The 23217-nt window shown below is 40.1% G+C and overlaps 2 protein-coding genes across 2 annotated transcripts; one reads left to right on the top strand and one right to left on the bottom strand.

Annotated features, from left to right (window-relative positions):
* Positions 1–6144: 6144 nt before the first annotated feature.
* On the bottom strand, positions 6145–11542 carry pafah1b2 (platelet-activating factor acetylhydrolase 1b, catalytic subunit 2). The gene is made up of 6 exons (XM_020085794.2): positions 11194–11542; positions 10724–10805; positions 9542–9631; positions 9173–9289; positions 8811–8933; positions 6145–8588 (listed from the first exon to the last, which is right to left on the bottom strand). The coding sequence occupies exons 2-6, from the start codon at positions 10802–10804 to the stop codon at positions 8310–8312; spliced, it is 690 nt and encodes a 229-aa protein (XP_019941353.1). The 5' UTR covers position 10805; positions 11194–11542; the 3' UTR covers positions 6145–8309.
* A 1920-nt stretch (positions 11543–13462) lies between these two features.
* Positions 13463–21739, top strand: LOC109628605 (myelin protein zero-like protein 2). The gene is made up of 5 exons (XM_020085793.2): positions 13463–13673; positions 18031–18200; positions 18858–19068; positions 19301–19469; positions 20557–21739. The coding sequence occupies exons 1-5, from the start codon at positions 13607–13609 to the stop codon at positions 20759–20761; spliced, it is 822 nt and encodes a 273-aa protein (XP_019941352.1). The 5' UTR covers positions 13463–13606; the 3' UTR covers positions 20762–21739.
* The last annotated feature ends 1478 nt before the right edge of the window (positions 21740–23217 follow it).

The following is a 23217-nucleotide window of genomic DNA, read 5'->3' as shown; positions in this document are numbered from 1 at the left end:
TTGTCGTCATGACAACAGTGAGGGCAGGTCAGAGAAACATAGCCTTGATGCTGCTCAGCAGGGTTTTCCGTTCATGTGCATAAATTGTGGCGGCTGTGATAAGGAAAGTAATAGAGGGAGATGCAAGGGACGCTGTCTTAAATGAGGATAGATGACATTAGGGGCCATATCAAAATTGTAGATCCAAATTTATATAAAAAGATTCTAGAAAAGAATGGCGCTTATTTAATCAGTTGCTTGACCTCCTGGGGTCGATCTGTGCAGGTCCGTGCAAAAACGACAGCAGCAATAGTTCATGAAATGTGCAAGGAAGGTGCAACTACCTAAAGCCGAGCAGATTAAAATAGCTTTGTGTGGCTGAATTTATTATCGGACAATTGTTTTCATTTTAAAATTGTTATCCATTAGCGCGTAACTGTAACACAGAGTTGAGACAGCTCTGTTAATAAAGTCGATCAGATCCTTTGGTTTTCATTAACAGTAGCTCTGATCAGTCATTTTAAGTGAACCTGAATACATTACAGTTTCAATGTAATGTATTCAGAGTAATATCCTTGAGTGTTTTGCATTGTTTCAGGGTGTGGCCTTTAACATTTTATCACTTGATCAAACTTTATTTCAGACAGTATAATGTACTCCCTGACTTTACAATCGTATCAGCTGCTGTTTGTTGTGAAGTGTAACTTAGTGTATTAATGATTAATTCATAAATCAGTGAGTGACTGAGAGCTGTGAATGATATCAACATGTACGTGCTGGGTGTTTAGCAGCAGCAGCAGCAGCAGCAGCAGCAGCAGCAGTTACTGGATCTGAAAAAAAAACCTCCCTTCTTTGAATATCCACATTACTTTGATCAAGGTATTTAAAAATGCTGCAGAACAGAGGCTCAGTGAAAAAGAAGTGTTTCTATTTTTACGCTGAGTAATGAGGTAACTATGTAAATGTGAGGTCAATTTTTACACCAGCACTTTGAAGCTGAGTTTTCATAACTCATAAATTCATTTCACTTCTGGCCCATCAAACCACTGAGAAACCTGGCTTAAATTAATGATATTTAAAAAGTCCACTCGTCCCATCTGAAACATTCCCAAACAAACTAAAACAAACATCACTTATCTGATGTTGTTATGTCTCAGTCTTTTTAAAATGTCTGCAGATCATTTGTTGCAGAACAGTGGTGCCTGGCCTTTTTGACACCGGAGCCTTTTTTTTTTTTCATTCCATCAGGGTTTAAATGAAAGTGTGGAAACACCAACACATCACTGGCCTCACTGTAGTGGAATGTACTTTGCTGCCATACAGGGGCATAACAGGGGCGACGATAGCCTGAGGTTAAAGAGGTGGTATTTAGACTGGAGAGCAGCCAGCTCCTCAGACTGTCTGGGAAAACGTGTATGGGGGACCTGATATAACACCTTCTCCTCCTGTAATGGTCCAGTCTAAATTAGGTTGTTCTATCTTTAATATGTTTGCATGGGTAATGTTGTTACATGAGTGTGTAATCACCTGAAATTAAGAATCACTGTTTTTTCATGACCTCAGAATAAGTTCTTTAAAAGTGGGTCAGCCTCCTTGTCTGCCATGTTTTTCCAGTAGCCAAGAACAGACAAACCAAACATTGGTTCTAGAAACAGCCTTCCGTGTTTTTATGTTCCCTCTACTGTATGTTCTGCTACATGTTTAGAAAAGGCGAGGGCAGGGTTATTCAGTTGCAATCTGCAACCTCACCACTAGGTATCACTAAAGCCTTCACAGTGAAACTTTGACAGCTACCTCTGTACTGATGAGCAAGGTATAAGCTAATGTATGCTGCCATTAGGTACAAAAAGATATATCTCAAACAGTGTAACAATGTCCACAAATACTTCCATGCGTCTTTTATGTTGGCTTGGTTGTTAAGCAATACATCCACTAGGGGGCAGTGCAGAGTTGAGAGTTTCTGACAGCAACAAACAGGTCGAAGGTGAAGAAGGTTTATTACCTCTTGAGAAAGAGGGAAAAGCATCTGTTTGTCCTATTTCCTGGGCCTATAGTGTTTCACCAACTCAAAATGTCTCTCCTCAGAAATTTCATTCTCATGTCTGACTGTCTTGCGTGAACTATTGGCTACACTGCCCCCCACGATTTCCGGTGGTACTGCTCCATTTTACACGTATGTTTTCAGGAGACGTGCACAAATATGGACGAAATGAACAAAATGAAAGTGCGGACAGAAGGTTCTGTCTGTTTCTGTATATTTATCTAACGTTGTGCATAAATAAGCCTCAAGAGGTGGAACCATCACTGCTGGTGGCTACTGTAGAGCATTGAATCAAACAAGGCCCAAAGGCTATTTCCAAATTTCTTAGACTTAGTCTTGAGGAAGGCTGCAAGGCTGTCACCTCCTCCAGACTCCAGACTCAACCTTCAGTGTGATCATCAGGCTAGTCACTGAGGTGATGTAAAGACGCTGAGTGACGCATTGGAAAAAAGATGTCACACCCTTCTTCAGAGGCATGACTTCAACCACCATGAGTGGATTTTCTGGCATGGCACTAATGGACATGACCAGCACGGTTAGTGCTGAGGGATTATGTTCTTTCATGACTCCGACTGACTGATCTCTCTGCAGCGTCTCATGCAGTTTAATTCAGACAAGAGGCGTGAAGACTGATGAACTACAACACACTGATGAATTTAGAAAATGTTCTGTTTTTCATTCCATTAAAACTGGTCAAAGTCCATCTGCTGATGAAGATTATTTGAATAAAAAGACTCAAAGCAGTTGCCAATGGAATCTTTTTTTGAAGATACATTTTAGTCCCTTGTCCACAGTTGTTTTTCACATGTAGGCACAAAATCAAGTTATAACCCAGGGTAAATGTAAAGCCATTGTGTAAGGTACAAAGACACACATTTTTATTATCTAAGAGATGGAGCTGCTTTAGTTTCCCACAAAGAAAAAATTGATTATTTCAATGTTTTTTCCCCGATTTACACATTTTCCCAGAAGCATCGATTGCACTCTTTCAAACATTCTTGTAGGTTTGAATGTCACATTCCTCAAGTTAAATCTCTACTTTCCTATCAAATATTTTTGCCTTACAATAACTGTTTTATCAGGAGTAAGAAGAGAAAAAAAATGTAACATGTTTAGGTTTGTACACAGGAAGATATTTAAAGCATGACACATCTAAAAGTCACAAAGCTCCTGAATAAATCTCACAACACAAGGTGATACTGTAGGTTTGTATCCATCTAAACCAACAATAATTAGTTGTGTGCTTAGAACAGTCCAAAGGGCAGCTTGTCCTATTGAGTTGTTTTTAACCCAAACTGAACTTAAACACACACAAAAATGCAGCTTCTTATTTTATGAGAAAGGCACGATGGCATTAATTAACAGCAGAGGAAATGTTAGGCTGCTTTGGTTTGTATGCAGCAGGGTGACGTCAGTGTAAGGTCTTCAAGTAATCGTCACAGACTGCAGTCGAGCACTGATTGCCCTGGTTGAAAGAGAAGTGAGCTGGACCTTGTGACCCTGACCTGAGATCTGCTGAATTAGCTTTAGAACCAAGACAATTATTGAGAAGTGCGCAGCAGAAATCAATGGGTGTAAATGAAAATTCGATGACCTGGTCATGGGGTAAAAAAAAAAAAACCCATCGGGATAGCTCTGGATTGATGCAGACATGCTGTTTCACAAGGCTTAATGCAGGTAAAACACTTTTTGTACCTTAAGCCCCCAAATGGTTTCATCGAGGTGTTATGGTTCCTGTTTGTGTCGTAAGCTACTGTATGTGGTGGCAATCAACAGTAAGTGGGTAAAATAAGTAGGTCACAGTAGTATCAGGTGTCAAGCAGGGGTTTCCCCTAAAACTGTTTGAGGCCAAATATTGAAATCTGACAACGTTAAACACAGAGTGAGGAAGACAGAGCAGACTGACAAGTTGAATGGATCATGGATCCTCAAAGTTCACTTTTAGAAAAGGTTGCTTTTGGTAAACCATCTTTCAGCTGGTCTGTTGAAACCTGCCAACAACATAGGAACTATAACTCATCACTTTTAATAGAATGGCACTCATCGAAGCCCATACCTACACCAAGGCCCAACAGTTCCCTTAAATTTAACCAAGCTGCACCTATTTTCACACACTCATGGATCAGTCCCCCATAATAGGCTTGGTTTCTTTCATTAAGATCTGTGAATTATTCCCTGAAAAACAGTGAAAATAAAACAGATATAACTTTCAGCATGGAAAAAATGTAAACGCCCACAGTAAGACAAAACTGGAATGACACTCGGTGGAGCACATACCTGCCAACGCCCAACAGTCCCCTTATGAAACCATATCTAAATTTCTGAGAGATCGCTGATATGTCAAACAAAAAAAAGCTCTTTCATACAATGTTTAATAAATGGGAAATTAATTATTGGATCCGCACCAAAGTTAAATGAGTTCCTTCCTGACTCATTACACATCCTTCCACTGAGTTTCATAGAAATGTGCAGTGTAGTTTTTGCATAATCCTGCGTACTAACATACAAAATGCACAAAGACGAGAACAGAAGCTCAAGGCAGAGATGAACCAACCATTAAAGTCATGAACTTTATCATGCAACAACCGCTGGTTTAGTGATGCTGAACAGTGTTTTTGCAGAGGAGGGGAATTTCCTCAGTCAAAGCCATGTGGCCGTTTCTGTGAACATGAATCCTGATATCAGTCATGAGGAATCATGTGTTCTATAACGTTATTACTGTTGCTTCATAATAATATATGTTACTGCAAATACCAAAACCTGTGCCTCAAATTAGTTGTGGTTTCAAACCATCATCCATTGCAAATCAAATAGTTAAAAATATTGATGCACACAGACAGGGTTGAGGTCCCTCACCTGGTTGATGCAGGTTCCTGCACCCACTGTAAAATCAATCCCACAGTATCTTGGTGACAACAGAAACAGGTCCCTGATGTAAATTTTGCCCTGCTGCTATTCATAATGTACCAATTTCCCAGTCACTATGAACTATATGAATGGTTGTAGGATGTATGGTTGTTTTCTAAACTTCTGCTTTTATCATGAGCACAGTGTCCCCATTTCATTTCCTGTAAAAAATAATTGGATTGTGAATTTAAAACATGTGACAGATTTAGCTTCAACTTTTGACCAAAACATAAAACAACAGCAGCAAGAGCCACAGAACAAGCACATGGCTCTGGCACACATGTGCACTTTGAACAATGACATCTGATCTGAGAGCCATCACACTATAATAACAGTTGCATCACATGGCAATGAAAGAGGCTGAACCCCATGAGGGACATCTGACTAATTTGGAACAAAGTCACTCATATTCAAGAAAACAAATTGAATCTTTGGAATTTATTCCGAGAACACAATCATCTTTGTCCATGTTTCAATCAGAGAACCCCACCATCAGTGAAGGGCTGGTGTTCGGAGCTTGTGTTATTACACTGAAGTGGTAAATGAGCTGGAATTTATAGTTCATGGCCAGAGTTCCTGCTGTGATCAGATACAGCATTAAAGCTGTAGCCTGAAGCAGACGATATATGAGTCTAAGATTTTTTAACCACAGCACCATTTATCACACATGGCAGCATATCACACACTCTGATGAAACAGGTATGAAGAGAAACCCCAGTGATAACTGAGGACAATTCACAAAAATGGTAAGTATGTAACTGTTTTGACACTCTATTGACTTCTGTGTTGGAAACATGAACTTATAATGTTCATTCCATGGATAATTACTGTCAATAGACTGTCTGAGGTACAGGCCTCCATAAATAGAACCACATTAAGAGTGAGCAAATGGTTTATTCAGCAAGTATTTTACTACTCGCCAGTAATCACACTTCAGCACGCCTAACTAAATGTTTAATGAGGAAGTTTTAACAGGAGATTTCCTCAGAGCCCTGCTGGTGAGTTATTACAAAAAAAATGTAACTTGATGTAAAGATATTAACTAGGCACTGACAATCTGAATAAAACAGAAGCAGCAGCGAGTCTTGTTGGTGGCCATCGTTTCAATTCTCTGGTGAAATGGTTCCCTCTGTTGGTGGGTAACAGTAACACATGATGACAACCAAATAATTCTTAAATCACTTAATTAATAAATACACTAATAAGCGAATACTTCATTAGATTCAGGATTTTTTTTTATTGGAATGCTTTAACGCAATAATGTGACAGCAAGTCAAAACAGTGCAAAGAGTGTATTGCACCAAAAACAGACTCCCACAATCTGAACCCTCTTCACACATCACTCTCTCAAGCCTGACCTCTTATGTACAACCGTGGGCGGTGGGGTCACTTCTAAACACTCGCACATCCAACGTACACAATCCAGGAGCACACATACTGTCCACACAACTGTCCCCATCAACACATAAGGCACACACATACACCATTTATATTCAACACAGCATGTGAATGTGCGGAGCTTAAGACAACAGTATCATTTGATGCTGGCAACAGAACCGAAGCCATGGAGGAACAGCTACGGTGTTAAGCTCACAGACGAATACCTTTATTTACATGACCTGTGATTTCTCTTTAGCGTGACAATATTCACTATAGCTGTGTTCAGAGCCTACTTTGTCTCCCTAAAACAATTCAATAGCTATACAATGTGGAGATGTGAGGTGGCAGGGCTGGACTCACTATGAGAACAGTGTCTGAAATAAAGAGAGGGTGAGAAACAGAATCAAGAGGAGCTTCGACGATAAAAATACTGTATATTCATGTTAAGAGGGAGAGAGAGCGGGTGTGAGGGTTGGACTATGGACATTTGGACATATTAGGGTGAGATACAGATGAATGTCACACATCAAACTGTATTCACAGGGGATAGCTTGTGTTGTGAATAGTGATGTAAAGATGACGTGTCAGCCACGTCTCAGAATTATTTTCTTTGTTGTTAAAATGAAAATCAAGTTAACTGTTGGACTGGAGCACGAGAATATGACAGCCTGAAATTATGATATTTTCCTACTCAAAAATGTCACAGATTTTTTGGGACAAAAATAGTGAAATGTAAATCTACTAATAGAAGCTTTGCAGGTAAGCGACAGGATTAGTGTTGTTTGGAAGACCCATGCAGATACAACAGTGTAACATCACTAATGGATATGTATGAATACATGATTTTGGCTGACATTTACTCAATTAATGTACATAAATAATTAAAGCACATTGGATATAACATACAGAAGCGTCGGCCCACTTTCAACACAGAAGCTGAGGCTCACCTTAAAACATGCATGCAGTGAACGCCAGGTTTGACGTGAACATTTAGTTCTGCTGTGGTTTTAAGTCACATGAGATGAAGTAGTGATCTGTGTGTGTGGTCTCTCCAAATATCTTCTATTTTACATTGATCAACAATTTGTCAAGACGATAAAATAGTTACATCAGTTAAAAAGTGACCATTTTAAAGACTTGGTGCTCCTTATCTGGTTTTACATGAAATAGTACATGAAGAACTGGACTGACAAAACTAAATTTGTATACACTCTTTTATATGCTGTTTTGGTTCCCAACCATTCACTTGTGGACCATCTAAAGTGATTTTAACCTCTCCAATTGAATTTGGATTTTTAGACGCCTGACGCAGTGAACATATCCCCTTTTTCATGATTTAAAAAGGTCAAAAAAATAGACATATCTGAAAAAATAAAAAACCTCAAGATTTTTCTTGACACCTCTAAGGACGCCCTGACCACCAGGTTGGGAACCTCTGCTCTGTAGTAAACTGGTCAGACTCATAACATTATACAATGTTGGATTAGGTTCTTTCTACTGTTTGTTGCGTGCTGTATTTCTTTAATATCGAGACCACTCAGTTACAGTTTTGCGGACTCCAAACAAAACATAAGGGAAGAAATTGGATTGTTTCTCTGTTTAGTATCGTGTCTCTGTGGAAAAAGTGACAGAGAGAGACATTCATTTTTTCCACAGGCCAAGATAGAGCTGTGTGAGCCACTGATGTCTCATATGGTCTCTGTATGTCTGTCTATTGTTCAGAGAAGTCTGTCCTTTCATTTTGCATTAGAGCTTACTACTGCAATCACAGTGTCTACGTCTGTAGTGAGGTCTCTCTCCCTCCTTATCACCTCCCCGTAACAACTCTCCGCTCATGGATGTCATCCCACCCACCTCGAGGGCCCACTCACATCAGGGTACTACCTCCCCCACTGTGAGTGGGTCCTTCCTCCTCCAGATACCAGGGGCACACCCCCCCCTTCTCCCACAGCAGTAGGAGGAGATATGCCTCTAGATAAATGTTGCTGCTCGGCAATGGCCTTCAAACCAGCGATGCCCGCCTCTCCTCTGGTGTCTCCTCCAGTATCTGTAGCAGCAGGTCACTGAGGGGCTTGGCCACTTTGCGGTAACCTGTCGGCGTCAGGTGAAGGAAGTCAAACATGTCCGTTGGGACGATGGTTCCATCAGAGTGAACAAAATCCCCGCTCACGTCCAGAAACTGAGCCTGGCCCAGACGTGGCAGCCAAGAACGCAAGAAATCGTTAACAGCAGCGTTCTTCACCCTCAGCGGGTTGGGCCACTCCCCCCGTGGCAACAGACCCTGAGGACAGCAAAAAGAGAGGGTCAATATATTGATAGTGCGTTTACTTTTTTTCTATGATGCAATGTTCAGTGTATGGAATACTTCATTATTTTGTTAGCCGCTAAAAGTGGAAAGGTTACTTAAAGTCACTCAGTGCGACAGCTGCAGAGAGAAATCCCATCAACAACATGTCTATTTAAAACAAACAAGGTACAAGACAAGATATAAAACGGAACTTACCAGTACAACTATCTTTGCCTTTGGGAGACAGGATGTGAGCAGTTGCGCAATAGCAAGAATTCCTCCTGCAACTTGCTCTGCTGTGTGTTGGTAATTGTTGGTTCCTACCCACAACACCACCACCTGGAAAAGACCACAGACAGACGTGTTGCTTATTCTCACAGCACACACTCATCTCTGGAGCCAAGATCCTGCTCAGTGTTTTGAGAGAATGAGTTTTCGTGCTTTTACATCCAGGCAATGGTAGAGAAGTACAAGTCTCTAAGCACAGCTAGAGTGATACAACAAAGTGCTGCTACTAGAGTTTTTACAAAAAGCACACTGTGACTTACATAATAGGAATATGGCTGCTATTGTCTTACCTTGGGACGGATGTTCTCAAGCTCTCCGTTCTGTAGCCTCCACAGCACATTGCAGGTGGTGTCTCCTCCAATGCCAAAGTTGAGAGCATGAAGAGGAGAGAACAATTCTCTCCACATCTGTGGATAGGAAACCATGAGTCTGGATTTCATATGAGCTACTCTGTATTTCTTACTTTGGTGACTAACACCAAATATCTCACTGATGCTTACAACAAATGATGCTGATCAAGAACAAGATGCAATACAAAGCTATATGTTTAGATATAAGACTCGAACTGCAGCAAAATAAACCTGTACATTTATGTCATATCAAGAGTAGTGTGTGAAAATACTCATTCAAATTTCCAGGTGTAGAATATCATATCTCACCTCATACTGCTGCATTAGCTGAACCATAGAATCTCCCACAAAAAGCACTTCTGGTTCACCATCTTTACACTCCAACACAAATCTTGTGTGCTGTAAAAAAAAAAGTTAATAAAGTTCATCACTAGAGCTTAGGATGTAGTGCACAATTGTGAAGGTTGGAATGGATACATAAATAAATAACATTTACAGAAATCAATCCAATCAGTTCTATAACAAGTCTTTCAGTCCGAGTTAACACATTTGTGTTAAGTTGTCTACCAAATCCTAGCAGGAGCTTAATACTTGCAAGCTATCCAAGTCAAGACAAAATCCTGTTGGCTCATCCCAGTCAAGCCATGTCTGGTGCCCCATCTAAAAAGGAGCTCAGAGCGAAGCAGACTGTCTCAGTTCTATCAGCTTTGAAGGATTAAATTTACACAGACCTACTAAACAAGCAAGAAAATGTGGCTGTCTGAAAGAAACACAAGCCTTGGGAAACAAATATAATGACGACCACTCACATTAATCTCACCCCCCATTTATTTATCACTGATATTATAGAGAACAGCATCCAAACATTATTGATGCAGATCTAGCTTGAATCTCAAAGTCTCCTCAAAACAAGACAATGCACAGAATCACTGCACAACTATGAAGATCAATGGTAAGAATATAAATGCATGATTCAATGTGTTTTTACAGCATTGTCGTAAGTTAGGGCTAGGTAATGAAAACAATATCGATAAATATCACAATAGGATATTCATCCATAGCAGTATAATACAAATCATATAGCAATGCATATGAATCGTGCAAACACAGAGAGGAGGTATAACACATAATAGATCAATCTGTCAAGTGATGTAATTCACTGAAATAAAGGAGTTAAAAACCACAATCTTCAATCAGTACTTTAACTTATCCGAAATAATAATGTGACATTTATCAATATATTGAGTTAATATAATTTGTCATGAGTCTAACATCACACTGGGGTGTTATCCTGATCATTTTAAGATTTTAAAGCTTCTAAAAAATATGTCATCACAGCAACCAAAACCGATGCTATGAAGAAGCATGGACAAGCCGAATAATGAGAGCAAATAATGCAGGATATCGCCTGAATGCATAAGAACAAATGTGATATTTTACTTTATGAAACATGAAGACAACGAGAGAAAGTTTCCTCCACTAAAAACAAACCTGTGACATCCAGCGTCCGTCTCCTTGTGCATCTTCTACCGGCTGAGCCACTGCAGCTGGGTTCCGTTCATCAGCATTCATCCTGCAGGACACCACACGTCATTCACAGAGAGACACAACTATACACAATGAATATGACGGCTTTCTGTCGGTTCAGGTCGGTGCAGTGTGAGGAGGGAAGCAGCAGCTAACAGAGGCTGATGCCATGTAGCAGCTTAGCATCACAGGAGCAGACAGACGGTGCTAATACGGATGTCGGCGACTTTCGCTTTCACGGCGGGTGTTTACAGATCATAGAGCATTAAATCCGCTATCACACTGTTAGCATGTTAGCCAGCGAGCTAACCAGCCCGCTAATGACTGTTACGGCTGCACCTCTCACACTTAACGACAGACACAGTCGACATTAACGCGATCGCTTCCAGAAATGTAGTTTATTATCATCAATATCGATTTGCAAGACAAGCTACCTTGTGTGTTGTCGGCCGTCACGTGTCGGCTCCCTCCGGCTTCAGCGCAACTGTTTACCCGCGACTTGAGCTCTCCGCTGTGGGGCAGGCGGCGGGTGATGCTCGGTAGCAGCCGTTAGCTGACTCCAGCTCGACGAGACAACAAAAGGTGTGTCAAGGAAGGCAGAGAGCAGAGAGTGTGAGAGGAGGAGAGCCGGAAGCAGATAGCTCTGACCGTAACACCGGGGAGGACACTGCAGCGAGCTGGAGTTACACACCCAAACTATACAATCCACCGATATGAGTAAAGCTAAAGTAGCTAGCTGTGCAGCATAAACCTGAACCAGCTAGCTTCTGTAATCTATGTTTTAATTCCAGGGAAGTACACACAAGGCTGCTGCCGCAATGAATCATGGGTGGCTCGCTGGTTTTGAATGTGCCATTCAAATCTAAAAACAGCCTCACGCGCTTGACTTTTGATTCATAAACAACAACACTCTTCTTGCTCGTGTGAGAAATATCAGCGTGACAGATTCTATTTGTCTTTAGCAGCCTCCCCAAAGCCCCATCTCTGTTTGAGTGCCATCTGTGAACAGACCTCTCACTTCCACTCGTGGCTCATCTCCCTGCGGCAGACCGCAAAGCATCATGGTCATGTTAGGTCAAAACTCTTCCTTCCAGTGCTGCAGGAAACACAGGAGCTGTGTAGAAATATGTTGTGTATGCTTTAAAATACAACCACGAGAAAGGACGCTTTTACATTACGTTAATATTAATTTATATTTATAGATGTTTTTCTCTTTTGGGCTTTTGCATGTGTTTTAATCTGTGTTGATGCATTTCAACTGGACCCTGAGTCTGAGTAATAACTATAATCACAGACTACAAGTCACATTTACTTGATATATACATGGTTGACACTGCAACTGTGCAACTGCACATTATAAATGTGAACTTGTATTTTTACAAAGCAAGAGCAACCGCATCAACATAGTAATCCACATCCACAGATAAGCTATGTAGGTTACAGAGTATTTATTATAGAGTCAATAATCAATTACTGTATCTACTCAATTATTGTTTATTTGTTTTGTTTGTAATATTTTAGAGTTAATATTATTGTGGTGTGGTCATTCTTGTTGCTGATGATAGTAGGCTTTTCAAATGTATTTTTTAATAACACATTAATTTGAATAAGTTCACAAAAACAGATGTATATATATATATATATATATATTTATAATTTATAATTGAGCTGTGGTGCATTCTGTTATAAATAGATTTGTATGCAGATGGGGCTTTGGGAAGGTTGCCTCTGACATGCAGATCTGAGCTGGCAAGTGTAGACATGTCAGGATCATGTTTTGTGAGAAGTTATTTCAGATGCATGAAATAACAGACTTATCATCATAGGCAATCACCAACACTGATTTGTGTTGTGCCTCATAGGCCAAGAAATCAAAGTGGCCATAAATGCTCCTGTGAAATGTTCTTTTTGTATTCAGCAGCAACTTCCACCAAGCATGTTTCAAATTTGAAACTCTGAATTACAAATGTAAACTACCTTTGTAAGATATGATGTCATCTCTATTTCTTATTTTCATATTTGTATGTTTATCTAAACATAAACCTTGCATTGCCTGATCAACATTTGTGCTGTGCAAGTGCACTAGGGCATGAGAGGTTATGAAGGGACACTGTTATAGGATTAACACTGTTGTGCCCATCATGAGCTGCAAAACATGTTTTCACCACCAATAGTATGTTGCCCCTGTCTGTGGGGTAAAACTCTCTCTTTTCATTTGAGGTTTAATGACAACTGAAGGCTACCACAGGTTCTCTTTCATGTTTAGAAGGGAAGGGTGAGGTGAGGGGTATTCAGCTGCAACATGCAACTTCACACTGAACCTTAAATGTTATCACACAATAAAACACATAATATTCCTCATTCACCCCCCCAGAATTAAACAGAGGCCTGTTGACTGAGCAGTGGCTGATGTTTGTGATGTGATGCTGTGGCCACCAGGGGGAACCAGTCCAGAGAGAATTGGCTTTAGTCCAAATTAAGTTTAACTTAACTTAATAAGTTTTAACTTGACTCTGGGTTAATTAGTAACTCCTGAGTCAGTGGATCTAAACTTCCTCTGGGACATCGGGAGTGAAACAGAAACAAGCTTTGGTAGAATAGTGCAGGTGCTACGTGACAGCTTTGTGTCTGATCATACAGGTTATGCAAGAAGAGAGAGGATCGGCTAAACACCGCCCATCAGGTATGTGCGAGCGGAGGGTGACTCACTCTTTCACCAGCGAAGACGACAGGCAGGGCGTCTGATTCTTTCACCCCGACTGTCTGCGGTGAGATCTTCCTCCATGTGTGAGGCGTGTGAACCTGCATGAAGCGACTCTCACACAGGATCTAACCAACCCAGGATAAATGTTTTATTATTATCCCATGTGTCGGATATGGCCTCTGCTTCTCCTGGGAGGACTCCTGGTGCCAGGTGAGTCCCAGCTACTTCCTGGACATAGTCCGCTCCTACTACGTTTTCTCTAAAGCAGAGCAAAGTTACTAACGACACCACTGAAGTGAATAAGCCTTGTTTTTTTTTTGGACAGGTGGATTATTAAACACCTCTCACTGCAGGACCAGCAGCATTTTGTCTGTTAGGCTTGTTTATTTGTCTTGATCGCTTTACATGAAGCCTTCACTCATAGTTTAGAGTAGCCTACAGAGTAGAATATATAATGTTTTCATATATATATGAGCAACGAGACATGCAGTTCCCATGAACTTATACTTATATATGTTACATTTACTCTTATGTAATATTTCAATCAAATCTATAATTTAACTCTTCTTCTAGCAGCAGCTGTAGATCACAGGTACACAAGTGAACTACAGAACAACATGATTCAGCTTTACTACATAGGTTTGGTGATCACAGGCAAAAACATGTCTGGAATTGAATGATATTGGTAACATAAATTTTTTACACCCTAATATCAGTATCAGCCCCCAAAAACCATACGGGAGGACTCTAATCCATGCAAACCACTATCAAGTTGGATCTACACCTCAATTATCTACTGCAGGACTATTATTTATGTCATTTTATCCACCTAGATGAGTAGTTATAATGTGCATCCTCCTGCTCAGTGTTATTGTTAAAATGTCATATATTTAAAGTCCTATGTATAATTGCTCACTGTGGCAGCAACACACAACAATGCATGCTGCTGTTTCTGATTTGTGTTAAAACTCATCTACTTGATGGGGCTGCATTAGTAACTATATTTAGGGAATAAAGTTTTTGCTGAATATTGAATGTGATAATTGGCAGTATTGTGCTTTTTAACTTTGGGGGGGATGAATTGCTTCATAAAGGAAACAATTCATCACAACACAGATCCTAATTGATACCACAAATGAAGTCTCAACAGTTTCCATTCTTTAGATTGTTGGGGTTGTTGTAACAAGGCTTAAAACTCAGTAGTGTTGTGTAATTTCAACATGTTTTGTCAGTAATTCAAAACAATCCCCACACATCCCCTGCTGCATGTTGAATGAGCGACAATGATCAGTATGTTGGCTTTTGAAAAATACACAAAACCATCTTTCTGCTGTCATTGAGATTTGTTTTACTCAAATACCCTGCAAATGTGGAGTTTGGAGGAGCTGTTTGGACAGGCAGGTCAGGAAACTCCTGGCCCCCAGGGAATGTCCTGATGGTTGAATGGTGGAAAATGAAACTAACAAAATAACATACAAATGAGCCCATGGCACAGATTATTTACCTTTTAACTTCAGGTTGAAGCCAGTGAGTCGTAGAGGTTGGTGGTTTTTGTAAATGTCAGGTTGTTTGATGATCAGTTTCATGGTATCACAACAGATAGATAATGTGGAGCAGGATTTTTCCTGTGAGGGAGATATTATGTATATGTATATCTAAACTACACTATAACTTGTTTTACAAGTAACACAGACATGTTTATTTGCTATGTATTAACAGTATTTACATACAGAGCCTTGGGAAGGACTGGGAAGCTTTTGATTAATTAAGTTTTATAAAAAAGTGATAGTGGGTGGGTACATAAGAAAACTAATAGTTAGGAAAATATAGTGACTGTCACAATGTTAAACTACTAATTTGGCCTTAATCTGAAAACCTTATCTAGAATAGATAGATAAAATAGAATATTTATAGCCAATTTGGAAAACCTCTGTTTATCATTTAGTTTTGTATTTAAGGTCAAATACATTGTGCAAGAATCCAATGCTGCTTCTTGTAAAAGGGAAAAAAGACTAGTTTAAATAACAAATATGTGCTGGAAACAAATATTTTCAATTCAAATTAGGTAAAGTCTGCTCAAAAAGTCACTGAACGACACTATTATATTCATGACATCATGGCATCTTATTTGCACTCACAATGTCACTAGGTTTCTTTATTCTTTATTTGTTTGCTTTTCTCCTTCCCTCTCCCTCCCATATTATTTTAAAACAGCTAACAAAGCTGACTCGTGTGTGTTTTCGGGTATTTAACATGTATTCACACAGTAGCAGGGTGGGTCTGCGACTATCAACTTCTATTCACAGCTCTGGACCCCAACAGCCCTCTAGTTGGTGGCTGTGCTGGTCAATGACCTGCATGTTTAACATAACAACTGTCATGATCTGTAACAATCCACCACGTTTAAATACCTGAAACCTCCCACTAGTCAGTTAAAACTGAAAAGCCCTCTTGGATGTGGGGTGAAACGAAACAAGCAACGTGACGATACTGAGAATCACTACAAATAACTTCAATACAACAACTGTGGTTTCATTTCTGTTCACAAAATGTTCCCAGAGAGAGAAAGTGTCAGGAAATTTAGTGTGACAGAGCACTCGACCGGCTGACCAATGGTGGAACTTCGTCACTCTATAGAAATGAACTGAAGTCCACACATTTTCTCGAGGGGCTGTATGTGAAAACACAAATGTCTGAGTCCATTGTTCCGTTTATATTCCCGAACTTTTCCTCCCTAAATATCTGATTGAGCCCTTGTGAAAATAGAGGACAAAAATGTCTGGAAAATTCCCAGCAAGTGAGTTGGCCTGTTGGTGATGTTTATTACTCTGAATGGACACAGAGAGAAAAGAGGTGTCCTTCATGTAGAAGACGCAGACAAAAATGTCAACCTGGAGAGACAGCGAGATTGGAGAGCTTTTGGCGATAAGAGATGTCAGTGTGCTGTAAAAGAAACACTGCATGTGCCCTAGACAGCAGAATTCATACATCATGTCCTGCCTCCTGCATGATTTACCCAAACACCAACTCTTTATTATGAATGTGTTGGACTCTAATCTCCTGCTGCTGTCTTCATAACCGAAAGGAAAACTCATACACGGCAAACTTTCTACTCTTCACTCCAAATCAATTTTTTCTAGAGTTCATGTGTGAAAACGGTTCATCAGTCAGTCTTGGACTTTAGCGTTCATATGGCCAGCCCCAGTGTTGTGGTCCAGGTCTAGTCTTGACTGAAATTAATGTCATTCTTTCACATTATTTGTTCCTAGTTGCCCAGTTTGGTTGTTAGAAAAACACCCACACATTCAAACATTTTTTCCTTCTCGTTTGTTTTCTTCAACTTCCTTTGAGATTTCTGTTTGTACTGGGAATTTGATAAGAGGAAGAGATCATTTTGGAGCTAAACAAGTTTCCAGGAATTAGACAAAGAACTCAGCAAGAAACAGCTGCCTATACCAACTAACAACTGTATATACCAATAAATCAACAATTTTAACCAATAGATCATATGGCAAATATGTTAAGAGGTTACATTTTAAAAAGGGGAAAAAAACATATCCACCTAAGTATATTGAAGAGCTCTTAACCTTTTGGAGATGCGTTATGTTTCGTGACTTTTCATTTGAGTAATATGGGAATTTATTTATTTTTCAGGTTGTTTTATATCCTCTATTTACAGTCTAAGGTTTGCTTTGATTCAACTGTTATTAATCCTCTTTTTAATCATTGAATTTTACATTTTACAAGTTCTTCGCACAGAGACTCTGAACATGTCCTATTAAATTCTCCTATCCCCTTAGTTTTTTCATCTACAGAACATTTGATTTCACGCCTCTCAGTCCAGGATTACTGGACATTCTTGGTTTCTTTTTCTTCTTCTCTGTGGTTTATTAGAAGGAATGTTTTAATCTTCAGGAAGAGTCTGGCGGTCTGTTCGTCACTGTGGCTGACAGTGTGATTCAGATTGAGCTAAACTGCTGAACTTTGCCACAACCCTCGAGGGAGATGAACAGTTGCCAGTTTGCTCCTGCTGTAGGTTTCATGGGTTTATAGTGAAAACATGATTAAAATTCGTCAAAAGATTTATACCACTTGTTAAAATCATAAATACCCAAATGAGCTTTTTCCAGATGTAATATTTAATACTCCCTGTGTTTGTTAAGGCTTCTCTAAAGGCAGTATCAATATGACCTAATGATCTCTCCTCATACATACAGGCACTTGTTAACCTGCGGTATGCATAGCAGCTCTTAAATTATTTGAATTAGTTATGTTCTTGTTTGCCATTGTGTTCACGACGGCAAGTGGAAAATCAGGTCGCACGATCTCAAGTGGCGGGCTGTCGCACAGATTGTCGGCACAACTTAACTTAATATATACTAACAGCAGAGATCTCCATGTTACTTTGCTCCCAACTGTCATGGATGTTTCCGATTAGTTGCTGAAACACGGGAAAAACTGCTGAAAAATTACACTAACCTGAGCTGTTTGACCCTTGAGCCTTTGTGCATTAGATTAGATATTAATGCATATTCCTTGTTGTTTTACTTGGTTGTCTCTGTCACAGGGATGCAACATGTCAGTGGGATAGAAATTTACACTCCAAGCGACTTGGAGGCAGCCAACGGGACAGATGTGAAACTGAAGTGCACCTTCACCTCCACTCACCCGGTGTCATCCCAGTCGGTCATAGTGTCGTGGATCTTCAGGCCCATAGACTCAGGAAAAGATGAGTCGGTGTGTAGGAACTGTGCTTTTACTAAAAAACTACCTTGAGTGTTTTTATTTATAGTGTTTTAATGTTGTCATTCGCTTGTTTCATTTTCTCGCTCTCATTCTTGTGTCGATTGTCAGTTGATAAATTTGACTCCTAACAGCTCTAAGTGAATCCAGAGGAGAAGAGTCAGTGGCTGGGCTGCTAGCTGCTAATGGTGACTCTTACAATACATATATTACTTTAGGTCATGTCAAGAAAAAAACATGCTTATCTCCCGGTGACGATCCCAAAATATAAAAATAATCAAATGTCAGCAATAGTCCAGACAGTCATTTTCAGTAAGTTCAGAGATATGGTGGGGACTGGAGTGTTCAAAGTGACCAATCAAAGGAGGGGAGCATCACCCAGTGTCCCCGCCTTCAAGGTCTCAAAATTCTCCTCGAAGAGCGAGTGGCTGTCGGGTTGTGTTGAGGAGTTGAAAGCGCACAGTGAAGGTAAAGTTAGCCCCATGTTCGCAGAACGTTAGTAAAATGTTCATGTAGCACAGAACCCAGCTGTGCTATGTTAGCTGGCTAACAGCTGACATAGCCAGAGCAGTAGCATTTTTGTAGAAGCAATAATTTGGACTTCAACACTACATTATTTGTATGCATTAATGGTTTGTGTGTGTGTTCCAGGTGTTTTACTACCAGGAAGTACCGTACCCCCCAAATAATGGCCGTTTTAAAGGCCATGCAGTGTGGTCGGGGGATATAACGAGACGGGACGCCTCCATCACCCTGCAAGAGGTGCCTCCGACCTTTAACGGTACCTTCATCTGCCAGGTGCGCAACCGTCCAGATGTGCACGGCAAAAACGGAGAGATCAGTTTCAGAGTCGTCAACAAAGGTAAGACATCTGTGAAGAAGAGAAGTCAATTTCATCTTATTTTGGCTTTACAGTCAGGACAACGGTGTTTTCAGAATATATTTAGATCGTAATAATGTACTGCTCCTGGTAAAAATATTCTGGCCTTACAACAGGAATTTGGGATGCTCTATGAATCTATTTCATCTCTATTGTGTTCTCTGCTGCTGCATTCGCGATATGTTTTCACTTATTTTGGTTCCATTGCCTCTAGTTTCACTCTCTGACATCAGCATCCTGGCGATCATCATCGGATGCGCCTGTGGCGCAATCCTTATCTTCCTCACTATCTTTGTGGTGGTGAGGTTCCACAGGAGACGAGGCATGGAAAACGACATCGAGCTGCGTCCACGGGATCAAGAGTGGAAGGACCCGACCGTGTGGTGAGGAACAGAGAGCAGGAGCTCCACTGGCTTCTTTTCAGGACTGGTGTGCCGTCTAATTGGCCGTTTGGGTCCACTCTGCCAGAAGAGCCAAATGAAAGCTGAGGGTGGCACGGTGACTTTTTCTTCCATCTTTGCTCCTCCAATGTGAACCTCCCAGATTTCATTGCAGTTTATTCACTTCAGTATTACAGCTGTAATGCACCACACATCCAATTTGTTGTAACACCAAATCTTTAAACACTTGCATATGCTTTTACCAAAAGTTCCATTCAGTATTTAAACTGTAGACTAGGAGATGTAAATATGGATGGAGTTTCTAACAAAGTGCGGGTCTTTTAAACTTGTTCATTATCCTCAATTCACAGCAGCAGTGCAGACTACCCCAATTGCAGTTTTTTCTGCTGATTTTCTTTTTTTTCATCATATAGCAATGAAATGACAAGTTAAATGTCTTTTCATTTTCTTTTTTTAAATTGATCATGAGTTTTGTAGTGCTGTGCTTCAACTGAATCATCATTTGAAAGTTTGTCTCGTTTATACTAAATGTTATCCCTAAAGAGCACAACAGCACTTAAGATATGATGCTGCTGTGGTGAATTGAGTCATAAATCAATGTATCCTCTCTTTTGCCTTTTCCTGAGGGATTGTATTACAGATAAGAACAGATTAACTTTTTTCTGGCCATAACCCTCACGCTGCTTCACAGTATGTGCCACTTTTAGTTTTGAACACATGTTTACTAACCCTGAGACTTTAAACCCAGAGAACCACGAGGTTTGGGTGGAGAAATGTTAATAAACTGATGTTTCGGTCATCTCCGTCTACTGAGAGAAGCAGTGCATCGATTCTCCGTGGTACTCTGGCTGGGTTTACTACAAGCTGAGGATTTTGGGTATTGTATTCATTATCATCTTTTGGCAGTCAATGTTTGCTGAGGTAAACCAAAGTGGGTCTTTTGTTTAATTGCCGCAATTTCCATTTGCCCAATTATTTACCACTTTATACACAAATAGCCCATCTCACTTTTTATGTATGTATGTGTTTGTGTGATTGGATTGCATTTGTTTTGTGGGGGTGGGGTCAGTACACTGGAAGAGGCAGTTCATCTGAAAGTTGTGAAGAAGAAAGAAGCTGAAAGTTCAGATGATGAAGAGTCTGAGCCCAGCAGTGGCGATGACGATGAGGAAGAGGATGGCCTTGAAGAAGATGATGACGACGACGACGATGATGATGATGACGATGACGACGACGGCGGTGAAGCTGATGATGGAAGCGGTGGTGATGATTAAATTGCGATTGATGATTCATTAACATGTAAATGTTCACATGTAATTTATTATATGTCAAAAAGAGTATTGGCCGTTGTACTCTAACACTGACAGGCAGTTTTAAAAGACGGAACAAATTCTGCTATTTCTATTTCCTTATCAAAACCTACATTACCCATGATGCAATTAGAAGACTGACAGTTTGGTTTGTAGAGGTTATTTTCATGTCGCTAAGCTCAACATTTGGGTACTTTAATTTTGCTTTTCATACCCTTCAGACCCAACCAACACTGACGTGACATCACATTAGAACATTTTTTGAATTTCACCCATCTCTCACAGCAACATGGGGCTTTATATAACTTTTAAGATATATAGTATTACTCTTAAAATCTGTAACGTTAACATAAATCACTGGAGCTCCCTCTTTTCTTTGCTTGTTGTATGGATGTGGATTGATGGATGATTCTTTTCTACATGCACTGTAACTTTGCTTGTTCGTGCTAATTTGACTGTGTTTCCACAGAGCTGCTGCTGGAAAAAAATGTATTGTCTCAGATCAGTGAAAAAACTTTAACAGAATATAGATTCAGCCGATTTAATTTAGTTCATTGTTAATACAGAAACACACACATTGAGTGTTTATCTGCTCCACTGCCACATCAGGCCTTTCTGCTGCTCACTTCCTGAAAGCACCAGCTGAGACTAGACACAGTGAAAGTTTTTTAACGATATATCTTTGAACTGTGTTTTGTGTCTTTACAGATCATTTTTTAATTTTTTTGGACATGAAATGAGAGAGTGGGTGTTTTAGCTTCCAGAGACATATGAGTGATGAGTTGTTTACTGCCTTGGCAAATGCTGATTTTGTATTTCAATCCTGTACATATTGTAAAATAAGCAGAACTTTACACTTTTTAAAATTACATCCTGAAATGTTTGTCACCAAATGTATCTCTGTTTAAACACTGTATAATAAAATGACTACTTTTGAGTATATTTTGTTTGCATTTTGATAAATGTGTTGAGGTGTGGGAACAGATCAGCTCATGAGGTCAACAAATCAGGCGAGGGAGTGTGAATTATCAACAGCCACTCCTATATGTGTCACACATATAGGAGTGGCTGTACACAGTCAGAATCATGCCTCTTAAAACAGCTGGGCAATCATAAGCACGCAACCCCTGACTTAATGGATTATCAGATCTGATATTTTCTGTCTGATATCCGATCAATGCATCTTATGGAAGTGTCTTAGAAACAGATTGAAATAATCTCACTGGGATATTTTTTCAAATGCTTCATTATCAGTTAACACCAGACTCACCATGAGAATACCACAGGTTAAATCACTTATTCACTGTTAAGTCTTTCCAGTACTTTGTATCCATTCTTTTGAGATGAGGGAAATGACACATACTCATTATCAAGTAGGAATGTCTTCACTGAACATAATTGAACAAAGTAATCTCACATGTAATCGCATACAATTCCCACAATGTTGGATCATTCTCAATCTTACCATGTGACTGCTGACTTTAAGAAGTCTAATGTTGATTGTTAAGAAAGACCAAGGCTGTGGTTGTGCGTCAGAGGGTGTGATCTTAGAAATACATCTGTGTCATTTGGCTTCCCTCTCCCAGATAAGCAGCAGAGGCCGAGGTTCTCCAGAGAGGAAGAAACTCAGGAAGAAATTACCAAAGAGGAAACTGTTAAACTGTTGAAGGGTAAATCTTCCCTGGTTCTCAGAAACTCTGATTTCCTTTTTTCCACTGTGCTTAGGCCTCTCCGTGTTTATGTACATGATCACAATGAGACGTCTGAAAGACAATCTCTCTGTGTAAAATCAGTTTTTATTACATATCCCACAGGAACTAAGCTGCGACATGTGTGAACCTGTCTGGTTCTGCACTAACATGACATAAACCACATGCCTCTCCACACTGTTACTCTGAATGTACATTATACAGTTTGTTCTTAGTATGAATTGGTAGAGTACAATTTATAGTGCTTCAAAGGTATATCTGTACTTCTGCTTTGAAAGCAGCACTTTCACTTGAAATGGAGTATTTTACAGTGTTGCACTGGTGCTTTACTGTATAAGTGCTGAGATGTGTGTCCTTGTCTTTCTGGAGCAGCAGGCATTTTGCTGCAGTGAGAGCAGATGACACATCTGTGCTTCCGGGTACGTCTACATGGAAACAGTAATTTAGGACACATACTAATGAATATCTGAACAGTACATGTGTGGTGAGTGTGTGACTGCCCATGAAGGTGCTGCATTGTCCTGCACAGGTCTACAGCAGCATCCTGTCTTTCTGCAGCAGGGTAGGCTGTTTTTTTTTTCTTTTTTCTTATTGCAGTTCTGGAAGAGTTCCCACAGCTGCTGCATTGACACTCCAGTGGAGGGGCCTGGAGAGGAGCGCAGTGAGCCTGCAGCCCGGCCAGTATCATTCACTTATTGAGCTCCACACCCA

Source organism: Paralichthys olivaceus, chromosome 15 (assembly GCF_024713975.1).
Source record: "Paralichthys olivaceus isolate ysfri-2021 chromosome 15, ASM2471397v2, whole genome shotgun sequence".
In the NCBI taxonomy this organism is placed as follows: Eukaryota; Metazoa; Chordata; class Actinopteri; order Pleuronectiformes; family Paralichthyidae; genus Paralichthys; species Paralichthys olivaceus.
This window is presented reverse-complemented; position numbering and strand designations above follow the sequence as displayed.